This window comes from Stylophora pistillata, chromosome 14 (assembly GCF_964205215.1).
Source record: "Stylophora pistillata chromosome 14, jaStyPist1.2, whole genome shotgun sequence".
Lineage (NCBI taxonomy): Eukaryota > Metazoa > Cnidaria > Anthozoa > Scleractinia > Pocilloporidae > Stylophora > Stylophora pistillata.
Window position 1 is genome coordinate 13,546,351 of NC_142532.1, and position 13,303 is coordinate 13,559,653.

The 13,303-nt window shown below is 38.3% G+C and overlaps 1 protein-coding gene and 1 non-coding gene across 2 annotated transcripts; both read left to right on the top strand.

Annotated features, from left to right (window-relative positions):
- The first annotated feature begins 10,138 nt into the window (after window positions 1-10,138).
- Window positions 10,139-13,014, top strand: LOC111321516 (uncharacterized). The gene is made up of 4 exons (XM_088744620.1): window positions 10,139-10,288; window positions 10,985-11,141; window positions 12,466-12,608; window positions 12,759-13,014. The coding sequence occupies exons 1-4, from the start codon at window positions 10,139-10,141 to the stop codon at window positions 12,915-12,917; spliced, it is 609 nt and encodes a 202-aa protein (XP_088600746.1). The 3' UTR covers window positions 12,918-13,014.
- Trnar-ccg (transfer RNA arginine (anticodon CCG)) lies at window positions 12,065-12,136 on the top strand. The gene has a single exon. It is a non-coding gene; the product is annotated as a tRNA-Arg (tRNA).
- Window positions 13,015-13,303: the final 289 nt, after the last annotated feature.

Genomic DNA, 13,303 nt, shown 5'->3' on the forward strand with positions numbered 1-13,303 from the left:
TGTAGTTCAATACTTATTTTTTGTTTATTTAGTATATTTTTCAAAACTTTATTTGTCGAGTGTTTTTAACACGAGCCACCAGCTCGGAAGGTTGGGCAACCACTTTCCTATATTGTGGACTTTAGATCATGAGTTATAATTAAACCGACTCGAGCACTTAAAGGAAAGCTTTCTCTTCATCACAAATGTGTAATTGTACTACGAGCAGTCCCTCCATCTCAGGGAAATCCGCCGCACAAGTCGAAAAACTCCGTGAATAAAGAATTTATTTTAGCGCGCGCACCGGAAACTACACTTTTGACTCCCGCGGAGCGGGAGCCCAGTGAGTCGGGCACTTGAAAAGTACGCCCGACTTATCGAGCTCCCGCGGCGCGCTAAAATAAATTTTTTATAGGGAATTTTTCGACCCGCGCGACTGATTTCGCCGAAAACGGGGGACTGCTCGTAGTCTAAAGTATATAATACAATTTACATATCATGTGTAGCACACTTTGCGCTATTTACAAGTCCCTTTTTCCAGACTGGTGCATCATGGGTTATGCTTTTGATTTTAACTAAGTTTAACCGTTTGTCATTTGATAGTTCTTGATGAATTAGTAACAGGAGACTGTGTCGCACGATTCTGTCTGTGATTAACATCTGTTACTCGCACCTCTCGACTGTCAGGTTCTGTTGTTCACTCGTATTCTTGGTTTTGCGTGACGTCATCAAAATGAAAGAATCAAGAATTGTAAAACCTTATGAGATTTAAGTTTATTTAACAAACATAACATTTGAAGACTGATCGTTTTACAATAGTTCAGTTCGATCGGGTTTTTCTTCTTGTGATAAAGCAAGATTGACCTTCTACGCTTTTGCATGACATGACATCAAAATGCTTTCAATTGGGTTAAACAAAAGTGACTTATCTGCTGAGATTTCACAATCTGAACAGTCCTTGGATGAGAATGAGTAATCATATAGATTTGTATGGGCCCTCGGAATACGACGACGGGCTTTTTAAAGCGCAACTCGATGACATATGTTCTTGTTCGCTTCCGGCCGCCATGTTGGTGTCCCTTTGAAGGACACCAATATGGCGTCTGCATATAAAGCTTTGTAGATTTGAGTAACACATTTCTTCCAACATCTCCCGCATGGAATATCGCAAAGACGTAAATCCTTGCGAGACTGTTTGAATATTTGTCTTATTTTATCTCTTAGACTCTTGACTTTATTTGTTTAATGGTTTTGATGATGGTGTCACAGTGAAAACCGGCAATAGCTCAGTACAGACCAAATCAAACTCCACTTAGCTCTATACTCTTGTAAAAATTTATACTCTTTTCTTTTATTCTCTTTTTTTTTTCGTAATTTGAAGTGTTATTCTATTTTTAACTTGTAATTAGTTGATTAAATCAGGACCACAAGTTTATTAGTCTGTGGCTATTACGTGCTACCCTGTATAAATATTTATTATTATTATTATTATTATTATTGATAGTTTTTGAACAATGCATCATTACACTAGGAAAACACATTTGGACAGAACCTGATTTAGTCAAGGGCCTCGTCGTTGAAGATTAATCCTGGCGTCGACTGAGGACTTTTTTAGGAAGGATCCCAGAGTTGGGGTGTCACGATGAAAAATAGACTTGATTCACGGAAATGAGGAGATTGGGGAGGTTGTTTGTTTTTAGTTTCCTTCTTTTGCCTTCCGTGTTGTCTTTGTTTTGTTTCATATCGATCCTTTTCTTCCTATGTTTCAGATCACGCTTGAGTTCGAAGCCCACAATAAATAATTATTTATCTACATGAGTTTATTGAAATTACACCTTTTCATAAAAGTAAAACTGCACTGGATTATAATAGCCAAGTAAGGAAGTGTACCATACTACAGCTAGGGAAAACTAATTGACCGAAAAATATCACTCTTACCTCCCTGATCTTAAGCGATATTTTAATAATGTCAACGACTCATCTTCTTCTCCGAAATTATCTTTTTATTGGAATTATTGAAAACAAACTCCTTTTTTTCTAATATTCAGTTGTTTTTCAGAAACACTAGTACTGCCCTGAGATAATATTTTAGTAAGTTAAAAAAAGTCGGGAGAAAAGTACATAAAGAAGGCAGTGGGGTGAAAAACGATTCTAAGTAAACAGTCTGACGAAATGATTTACCTTTACAATAAGCCTGGATGACCTTGCTATTCTCTTCGGAGTAGATCCAGTATTTCCCGTCAGCCATCTCGTCGCCTTCACTCGTTCTGATCCCACCGCAGGTATCCGCTGGATGTTCTTTGATAGATCAGAAAACTATTTTCTACAAGTAGTTTACACTATCACGCAATTTGGGAATTTGAGAAGTCAAGATGCAATTTCAGCAACCGAAAGGGAATAACACTTTCCCTGCCTGTGTAAAAGGAGGTGGAAATGAAAACTATGCTAATTTTATTCGATCTAGGTTGAGAAATAAGATGAAGGCAACAGCAATGACACAGAGACACAAGCCAACGTTTCGTTGTTATCGTTAGCCTGTTGTCAAGGCAACATTGATGATGCGATTCCGAAACGTCACCTCTACATCTGTCTTTGTATTTGAAAACATTTATAAACTACGAATCAATCACGGAAATCAAATCATTCAAAGTTCGAAAATTTGTCTGGAAATGGTGGATGCCTCCGAAATTTAAGATTTCTGTAATCTTGCAGAGGAAAAGAACGGTCTGCCCAGAATCGCAAATACTAAGAGCTAGTTGCTGCTTCCAGAACGTTTCATATAAAATCTCTTCTCATCTGGAATAAAATCTTCCGGTCTTGCCTCCTTTGTACGATTGTTCAGTTTGCAGATGTTTTGACCAACGACGACATTGTAATTCTGACACGTGACTTCTTCCTCTAGACTGAAAGTATAGAACGTAAATCATATGTTAAGTACTTAGGGGTACTAATGGATAGTAATCTCTGTTGGAAATATCATATCAGCCACATCGCGTCAAAGATCAGTAGTCTTATAGGTATAATATCTAGATTAAGGCATTTCACTCCCTTCGGGACTTTGCTTAATATTATATAGATCTCTTATTCTTCCATATATCTCCTATGGCCTTACTGCCTGGGGACAGGCAGCCAAAACGCACCTAAACAAGATACTCATTATAATACTAATAATAATAATAATACTAATAATAATAATAATAATAATAACGAATATTTATACAGGATAGCCCTTCAGTGCAGGAGCACTGTTATCAATGAGGTCCTGTCCAAATAACATAATATAAGGATAAAAACTAGAATAAGATAAGAATGACTACGAACCTAATTAAATGCCCCATGCAAAATATTGATCTAAAGACTCCCTAAATTATACCCTACTGGTAATTTGCTTGATTTTTAAAGGTAAAAAATTAAAAGCTAAAGCTCCTAAAAAATAAAAACTTTTCCGAGCAAAGTCAAGTCTCACTTTCGGCAGAGCAACGGTGGTCCCTCTGTTTCTTGTATTAAAATCGTGGGTTAACAATTTAAAATATTCTTTGAAAGGACTACAAACATTGCCTTTTAGGCAATCAAAAACAAATAAACAGGCCTTTTTCTTTAAAAAAATTTCAATTGTGGGTAGACGGAGTTCACAGTTTAGACATTTTGAGTTTTGCAGAATAATCCTGTGACTACGTTGTTCCAAGTTTCTTATTTGGCACCTTCGTGTCTCTGACCAACCAAGCGTAATTTGACCGCAATTAGTGAATATGGGCATTATCTTTGCTCTGTAGATTCGTTCAGCGCTTAAGGTGTCAGTGTTAGAACGGATTCGTCGTAACAAATTCACTCTTCCTGCAGATTTCTTGTATGTTTTGTAAAAGTGCTTGTCAAGGTTCAATGTAGGGTCCAGATAGACACCGAGGTACTTGTAATTTGTAGTCGTGTCGATGCGAGATCCATTTACTGAGAAGTTTAGTTCTTGCCATCAAAACCACTTCATCTTTTTGCTGTTCCAAATAGCATTACTTCAGTTTTTCCTTTTTTGAGATTAATGATAAGTTCGTTATCTCGAAACCAGGAGGCAAGGCTATTGATGTCTTCGCTGAGATTGTGTTGAATAATATCCAAGTCTTTCGAGGATGTGAAAATTACTGAGTCATCTGCGTAGGTGATAATCTTAGAATAACGGAGCGGCTTGTGGACGTCGTTAAAATGAATCAAAAACAATAACGGCCCGAGAATACTTCCTTGGGGAACACCTGTGAAAACAGGGTTAGCTTTTGACAATACTCCCCTAAATTGAGTGATCTGGTTTCGGAGGAATAAATAGTCCGTTAATCAGTTCAGTTCATTATCCTGTATTCCATACCGAGACAGTTTTTCTAACAAAACGGAAGGACTGATGGTGTCAAACGCTTTAGATAAGTCAATGAAGATCGCTCCTGTAGCTTTACCTCCGTCCGCTTCCTTCCGGATAAGGTCTGTAAAGAGAGTTACTGCTAATTCCGTCGAGCGATTGCGGCGAAATCCAAACTGATGTTCAGAGAGAAAACCGTTGAATTCGAGATATTTCATTAATTGTTTGTGCACCGTTTTCTCTAAAATCTTTGACATAGTAAGGAGAATCGATATTGGTCTATAGTTGTCAATTTCTGCCATGGAACCAGACTTAAAGATGGGAATCACCTTGGCCATTTTCCATTCAGTAGGGACTACTCCAGTTGCAAGGGATGAATTAATTATAAATGTTAGAGGCTTTGGGATGACTCTCGCTGCATCTTTAAGTAATCCAGGAGGGATTACTCCATCTTCAAAAACGGGTAGTCCGCTTGATGAAATTCTCTAAGTTTAATGTTCACGCTGTTCCACTTTTTATCTCTACCAGTATTCTGTCTTTACCTTTAATCTACTTTAAAAATTGCTCTATCTTAATGCATGATGTCCATAACAAAGTCGTGCCATCTAACATTTCTGCTCTCTTTAGACCCATTAGAGATGCTCATCATTATAACACACGATCTTCTACCGCTGGTAACTTTTACATAAACTACTCTCGACTAAATCACTATAAGAATTCTTTTTCCTCTATGGGCGCAAAAATTTGGAACTGTATTCCTGATATTTTGAGACAGCTCCCAAAATATAGTTTCAAGAAAAAAATAACCGAATCTTTACTTCAAATCCTTCTAAACCAGGATTCTTATCATGATATTGATACATTAATAAATGAAATGACATGAAACTAGATTTCCTTAAAATAAAGAGTATTTTGAGCTTTTCGAATTCCTGTTTTTAATTATATGCTCGTGGCTTCGTAATTAGTATACCTATATTTTTGTATTCACTTTTGTAATTGACATCTGTACCTTTGTAATTGTTATTTATTTTTTGTCATTAGAATAATGTTATTTTTAATATGTAATTGACACTTTTTTCATACTACCTGCCTCGATTAGCTTCGCTATATTGCAGGTAGTCTTAATCTAGAAGTGAAATTGTGATTATAAATAAAATATGTTGTTGTTGTTGTTGTCCTCGCACCCGGCTGAAATAACACTCCACTCAACTCAACCGGATACATTTTAATCATGTGACCGCTGAGGTGCATTCCACCAATTGATCGTTCCTGCTTATGACACTGACCAGTAGCGTCAAGTATACTAATCCGGGAAATCAGAAGCATGATAGTCAGCCACAACTTTGGATTCATTCTGAGGACTATAGGTGACTCTCGCTGCGCACGGACTAGGTACTAGTCACATTAATTTGGACATTTCTACCGTACATTTCACAAAAGAAATCGAAGTAATTCGAGCACTAAAAGTCGCATCAAATTCCCCTGTATCTAGGTAGATAAAAGTGTCTGTTGATTTTAGATTTTTGGTAGAGGAACTTCAAAACATGCATTAAACTTTACTAAACAATTGGCATGTAAAACTGAGCAGAGGTAGATTATAAAACGTCGTTAGAAGGGAATAATACTTTTTGTAAGATCAGCAAAGAAGAAAAAGTCATCGTGATATTCAATTAACTCGAGTTTTCTTACCAAACTAGTGCTGTTGGTTTCTTTCAAAAGTGTACGCGGACTTCTTTTATTTTTTTTTTCTTACGCGCTTTCTAATTGATAGGTGTCAGATCGTGACAGATAACTATAAAAGAAATCTTTCAAAGTTTGCTTAGAAGCCTTTTAAACCACTCTGATCAGTACATAGATAAAAATGTTATGGATGGGGGAGCAGGGATGGCTCACTGGTGATATTATAAACTTTTATGAGCGTGCTGCATTAAAATGTACTTGGGTTGCTAATAATGATACTTGTGTGATAAACAGCTTACATGTCTTACATCCATATACGTTATCATCTCACTTTACAAGTGATATGAGATAATCTCTAATCTTTGTGATGGTGGAGAGCAGTGAACTTTGTGAATCCAAATGATTTGAGTCCTTTCATTTAGCACCCTTTACTTTTCATTGTCGCTAAATTAAAGACTCGGATTTTACTGATAGCGAAGACTTACCAAAAATACGTCTTGTGCCTTGTTAAAAATCAGTGATTCAACTGCTTTGAAGGTTTATCTCTGGGACCTTTTTCTCGATTTATTTGTACCAGTGGGAGACCGATTACCGTAGTCATTGTGTGCTGTGTCAAGCAGCCGGGTTTTATTCGCGTGCCAGATTATCGAGCCGTTTTCTTGGGTAACATAATGTACTCTCATATTGCCTCCCTCTACCCAGGGATATGAAACGGTGCAAACGAACTATGAGGGAAATCCAACAAAATGCCGGAAGGTAACATGGGAGGAACAGGCTTCCCACCCACGGGGAGAAGCAATACACCAAGTCACTTCATGCTACAGAAAATGAGTAAAGCTGGTAAGAAAAAACAAAAACAAACAAAAAGACAAACTATTGTGACACCCAAACTCTGTGATCCTTCCTAAAAGATTCTTCAATAGTCGCTAGGAAAAATCTTCAGCGATAAGGGCCCTTGGCTAAATCAGGTTCTGTCCATTGTTCAAAAACTATCGACAATGGGGGAAGTATACATTTTTTAACGAGTATAGAGCTTACGAGTTTAATTGCGGGTAGATCCTCCATAAACTTAGCAACTTTTTAAGCGAGTGGATGATAAAGAAAACAGACTTTATTCAAATTAAAGAGTTCGACATTCGTTTAAGCGTGACATTTGTCATTCGTTTTTCTTAATTTCAACCTTGACACTCGTTTTATGTAACCATTACAGTCGTTTTTGAAGATCGACATACGTTTTATTCAAGCGTAACTTTCGTGTATTGACATCGACTTTGTCTTTGTTTTAAGTTCAACGTTCGTTTTTTAGAATAGCCGTTCGTTTTACTCAAGCGTGACATTTGTTTCCAGTTTGACATTCGGGTTTTAATCCACTGCTTTAAACCAATAATCACTCAAGTATGATAACTGGCTTTCGGTAATGATAAGCTTTCGCCTACCAGGCGAGGCTCTTTGCTCAGCTTGTGTATGAATATGAATATAGTTTATATCTGACCACTTGCAGCCCAGAGGCTGAATTACGGGTGCAGTGTAAGGTTGAGAACAGACGTCAGCATATCAGGCGCCTCTAGAAGCCGCTTCAGTCTATTGATCTCACCTTCCCACCCATCCCACCCCAGGGGAGGACATCCATCACACAGTAATCTCGTATGTGGGACATTAACGTCTCCTACCTCTAACCCTGCAGGAAACGGGACCTCTATTTATTCGTCCCTATCCGAGAAGACTAGAATATCTAACCATTTCTTGATGTTATAGAAAGGTAGCAAATTCTTCTCAATAATTTTAAGACCTTGAGTGTTGGTCCGGCCGGGGCTCGAACCCTCGACCTCCCGCACAACAGTCCAGCGATCTATCCATTGAGCTAACCGGGAGGCGGTAAGGAAATGAGTGCTTTGCAGGGAGTCTCGCTTTTCTGTTAGCAAATCGACGACATTTCTCAGCTTTGTTATCGTAGATTCCTCTATCATATGAACAGATGAAAGACGCACACCGTGGTGATATAACAGGTTAGCACGAGTGCATAAATTGTCAAAATCGTGCTCTAAGCTCTCTTTACCGCCGCTGCTATGGGAGAACAGCACTTCCAGAAGTGATCTAACCCCAGAAAGGAAAATTTATTCGCAGATGGATCAGACATCCTTGCTAGACACACTTTTACCACAGTTCGCCCTCAACCCAGTCCTTAGTGTACGTCACGCCTGATTAAAACACGAATGAAAAACTGGAAACAGCTGTCACGCTTGAGTTAAACGAAGTTGAATAGAAGGAATAATGAAATTGAAAAAACGAATGTTAAGGGTGAATAAAGGGTATCCTGAAATTGAAAAACGAAGGTCGTATGTAAAAATGACTAACAAATTGAATTTTGATAGGAAAAACGCGCCATATCCGAACAAACTTTGAAATATTTTTGATAAGTAACTGTCACCAAGCGACACCTGTCAATTAAAGAGGAAAAAAGCGCATGTACGCTTTTGAATAAACAACAGTACTGATATGACAAACATACGAGTTAAATGACCATGCGGAGATCTTCTCTTAAAAAAAAAACAAAAACAAACAAAAAAAAAACACTCAGAGATCTTACGGAAAGTATTGTTTATTTCCAACGGCGATTAATCTTCGAAGATTTGCCTCTGATTCGTTTTAAAATGTCACGGAAAGTCAAATTGTAAGTGAATGCATATGTGTGTTTTGGAGTTGTCAGTCTGCTTGTTTGTTTTATTTAATGGTGTGTAAATCTTGTCTTTCTTTCACCGAAAAGCTGAACTCAAAGAGACTCTTCCCAGCTAGGTACAAGAGGAATCAATATTACTTTTATTCATCGAATTCCTTAGGTCTCTGTTGTGAAATTTTACGGTAGAAATATCCAAATCCAAGGGACTTTCAAACAATGCGCGAAAGTTTGTCTATTGAAGAACTCTAAACTTCGCTCAACGTTTCGCAAGCGAACAAATTCTGTTGAAGAATTTATGATTAAATAACGAATGAGAGTCACTGACGTAATTGTTCACTACAACTACCTCAAGTGTTAAATTTAACACTTACTCTTTGTGAAGGATTATTAGATTACAAATTGTTCTTAGGCCGCCTTTCAATACTTTTAAAAACTAATTTAGAACCACAAAATATATTTCGAAATCAATTTTTGTAGAAAAACCAAAATGATTTGCGAGCGAAAGAGAAGAGGGAATTATTATAGTGATATGGATAGACATTCTAGTCTTCTCGGATAAGGACGAATAAACCATAAGTCCCGTCTCCTGCATCCGTTCATTAGTTAATTTGGTTGGGCACTGTGATGTGGTCTGGCCTGTTTACTGGGAATTGAGGGGAAGAGGCATCTTCAACGTTCTTTGATCAATACTGTAAGCTGCTTGATGCAGTCCGGCTAAAGTCCCCCGAAAGTGTTGTTAAATTAATTCTGAGAAGCCCCTTGGGGAGGATTAATAATAAAGTATTGTATTGTATATTGTATTTTATCATATAGCTGTGTCTCACAAGGACTGGGAACTACCGAGTTCACGAATTTTGATTGGCTGAAATCAATATTGAAAGCGGTCTAGATTTTCCCATCTAGACCGGCAACTAGACCGGTCTAGAAAAAAAGGCACAAAGAATATAAAGAATTGGCATATAAGACACAGCCATGTAATAAACATCTTATTAACCAAACTAGGTCGGTCTGTATGAAAGAATCTTGACCTCGGTCACTGGTACAGACCTCACTGCGTTCGGTCTGTACTGGCGACCTCGGTCAAGATTCTCCCATACAGACCTCCCACTCGGTTAATAAGAACTAACTATCGCCAAAAAGGACGTGACCGAGGTCTTTGCTTAAAAATTCTGCCCAGCTGGTAAAATGAGATATATTTGTGAAAAAATTGCAACGAAGCTTGAGATGTTCTGCAAGGTGACTCAAGCGAAACGTATACCGCTGTGATGGGAGAATACTACCCGCTCTCAGAACCAATCAGATCGCAGGATTTATAGAATACTGCCCACTCGCGAGCTGAGAAAAATATAGATAGGGGTATAAAATTGACTGAAAGCTCATATGTAACTTCATCTTAACATTGTTAACTGTGTTGATAGGTACTTAGTCTGTGCGCAGCAACAGCCACGTACAGTCACCTCAGAATGAAACTAAAGTTGTGGCTGACTATTTTGTTTCTGATTTTCCGGATTGGTATACTTGAAGCTCCTGGTCAGTGTCGTAAGCAGGAACGATCAATTGGTGGAATGTACCTCAGCGGTCACATGTTTAAAGTGTACCGGGTTGGATTGCCTGTGGAGTGTTTTTTCCGAAGAAGTCACGTGTAAGAGTTACAATGTCGTCGTTGGTCAAAACATCTGCGAACTGAACAATCGCACAAAGGAAGCAAGACCAGAAGATTCTATTCCAGATCAGAAGAAATTCTACATGAAACGTTCTGGAAGCAGAGCTACACTTGAAGTTTCCTCAACTAGCTCTTTGCATTTGAAATTCTGGGCAGACCCTTTTTTTATATGCACGATTACGGACATCTTAAATTTCGGAGGCATGCATTATTTTAAGACAATATTTTCGAGCCTTTGAATGATTTGATTGCCGTGGTCTTTTTCGTAATTTGTAAATGTCTTGAAATACAAAGACAGATGTAGAGGCGACGTTTCGGAACTGCATCATCAATGTCACCTTGACAATAGTCTCACGATAGTAACGAAACGTTGACTTCTGTCTCCTTAGGCGGCCCAAGCGTACTGTGTGTGATTTTGGGGTCTAAAGGTCATTAACAGTATTACAATAATAATAATATAGTAATAATACTACTAATAATTTAAAATTAAGAAAAAGTTAAAAAGGATAATAAAAGCGAGGAATACAAAATATGAAATCTGGCTAAATCGCTTTGTAGGTACACCCACGACTCCCTAAACGGTGTTGTTTGACAATAGGGCAGAGGTCATACGTTTAAAATGTATCGGGTTGGGTTGCCTGTATAGTGTTATTTCCGATGTGAGGAAGAGGTCACATGTCAGAGTTACAATGTCGTCGTTAGTCAAAACATCTGCGAACTAAACAATCATACAAAGGAAGCAAGACCAGAAGATTTTATTCCAGATCAAAACAGAGTTTACATGAAACGTTCTGGAAGCAGAGGTACGCTTGAGGTTCCCTCAACCAGCTCTTTGTATTTGTGATGCTGGGAAAACCCTTTTTTTTTATCTGCACGATTACAGAAATCTCAAATTTCAGAGGCACTCTTTTGAGACAATTTTTCAAGGATTTGGATGATTTGATTTTCGTGATTGTTTCGTGGTTTGTAAATGTTTTAAAATACGAAGGCAAATGTAAAAGCGACGTTTCGAAATTGCAACAACAATGTCACCTTGACAATGGTCTCACGATAATGCCGAAACGTTGGTTTGTGTCTCTGTGTCATTGTTGGTGCCTTCTATCCTATTTCTTAACCTAGATGAAATAGAATTAGCACACTATTCATTTCTACCTGCCTTTACACAAGCAGGGAAGGTGGAAGCGTTTATTTCCTATTCTGTTGTTCCCTATCGTATCGGTTGCTGAAATTGCATCTTGAATTCCCGAATTCCCGAATCGCATGATAGTGTAAACTACTTGTATGAAATAGTTCTTTTACGGACGCAGTTCCCCTTGGGTCCATCAAAGAACTTCCAGCAGATACCTGCAGTGAGATCAAAGCGAGTGAAGGCGACGAGGTGACGGGAAATACTGGATTTACTCTGAAGAGAATAGCTAGGTTGTCGAGGCTTATTGTAAAGGTAAATTGTTCCATTGGATTGTTGGGATTATTTTTCACTAACAGCCTTCTAAGCGTGCTCTTTCATCCCCTTTCACAAACTTACCCAAATTTCATCTCGGAACAGTGTTTTCAGTAATTCCAATCGAAAGATAAATTCGAAAAGAAAGATGTTTTATTGCATGAGTCGTTATTTCTGTTATAATAAATTGTTTTGATTGGCGAATGGGAATAGATTAAAAGAAGTAATTAAAAGGACTATGGTTTATCCTTTTTATCACAGGAATTAATCTTTGAAAAATGTGGAGGCGCGGTGGCCTCATGGTTAGTGCACTCGACTCCGGATCGAGTGGTCCGGGTTCGAGTCCCGGCCGCGACATTGTGTTGTGTTCTTAGGCAACACACTTTACTCTCACAGTGCCTCTCTTCACCCAGGTGTATAAATGGGTACCGGCAGTTTAATGCTGGGGGTAACCCTGCGATGGACTGGCATCCCATCCAGGGGGGAGTAGAAATACTCCTATTCGCTTCATGCTACAGAAACTGGAGTTAAGCACCGGCCTAATGGGCCACTAGGTTCGTAAACAGACTTTACCTCATCTTTGAAATGACTGTTAATTTCATTCGCAATTACAACATAGAATAACTGCCAGTAGCTATTTATACAGTTACAGTCATCAGTCCTATTAGTGGTATACTTTATCTTAGATAGCTGGCAAAAGATAAATGGTGAAGAACCCGTCTGCTTTGGAGCTGAAGATAATCAGTATGGCGCTTTTAATATGAGAAAGAGTGGACGAGTGAAGACAATGAAGCCTGTTCACAGGTCAGGGTGGGTACGCTGCAACGATGTAACTAGTGCTATCAAACATATCAGGGAAGATTGATGACAATCAAAACGCTATCCTACCAGATGATGACCTGGAAGTATTTAAGCGCAGCCTTGGTCACGCATGTGGAGCCGAAAAACACTTTTATAATCTTGATCGAACCAATCCTAGATTACCAGAGCTCGTTTTTCACAATTGCAACCTTTTCCTTTTTCTGTGTCATGCAAGCAAGGGATGCAGATATGGTACGGACAGGATTGGAAGGACTGCTCAGAGAATGACGGTAACAATGGCAAAACCTGTGTTGATGTTTACGCATGGTATGCTTAGAAACCAAACTGGACGAAGCTGTTGGCTCATCTTAGATTGACAATACTATATAACAGAGATGAAATGAACATTTGTTAGAAGTAGTCCTTCGCAAGTAGTTACCCCCACATTTTATATAACCATTTTGATCAAAAGTGTCATTCTCGCTACAAGGGTCATGTATGCGCTTTAGTCGTGCAAGTTTGAATCTCAACTTTTTTCATACTTTTGATCAACTGAGAACAGTAATTCGTACCCTAAAATTCACCCAGTAATAGTACCCGAAATTAACGAGTATTTCTTTTTTTATTACTGGTAGGATTACAGACCTAATCCTAGCAATTAAAATTTTCCCTTAATGTGATCGGTACATTAGGCGCTTTATCTTTCACTTATAATTCTTTCGA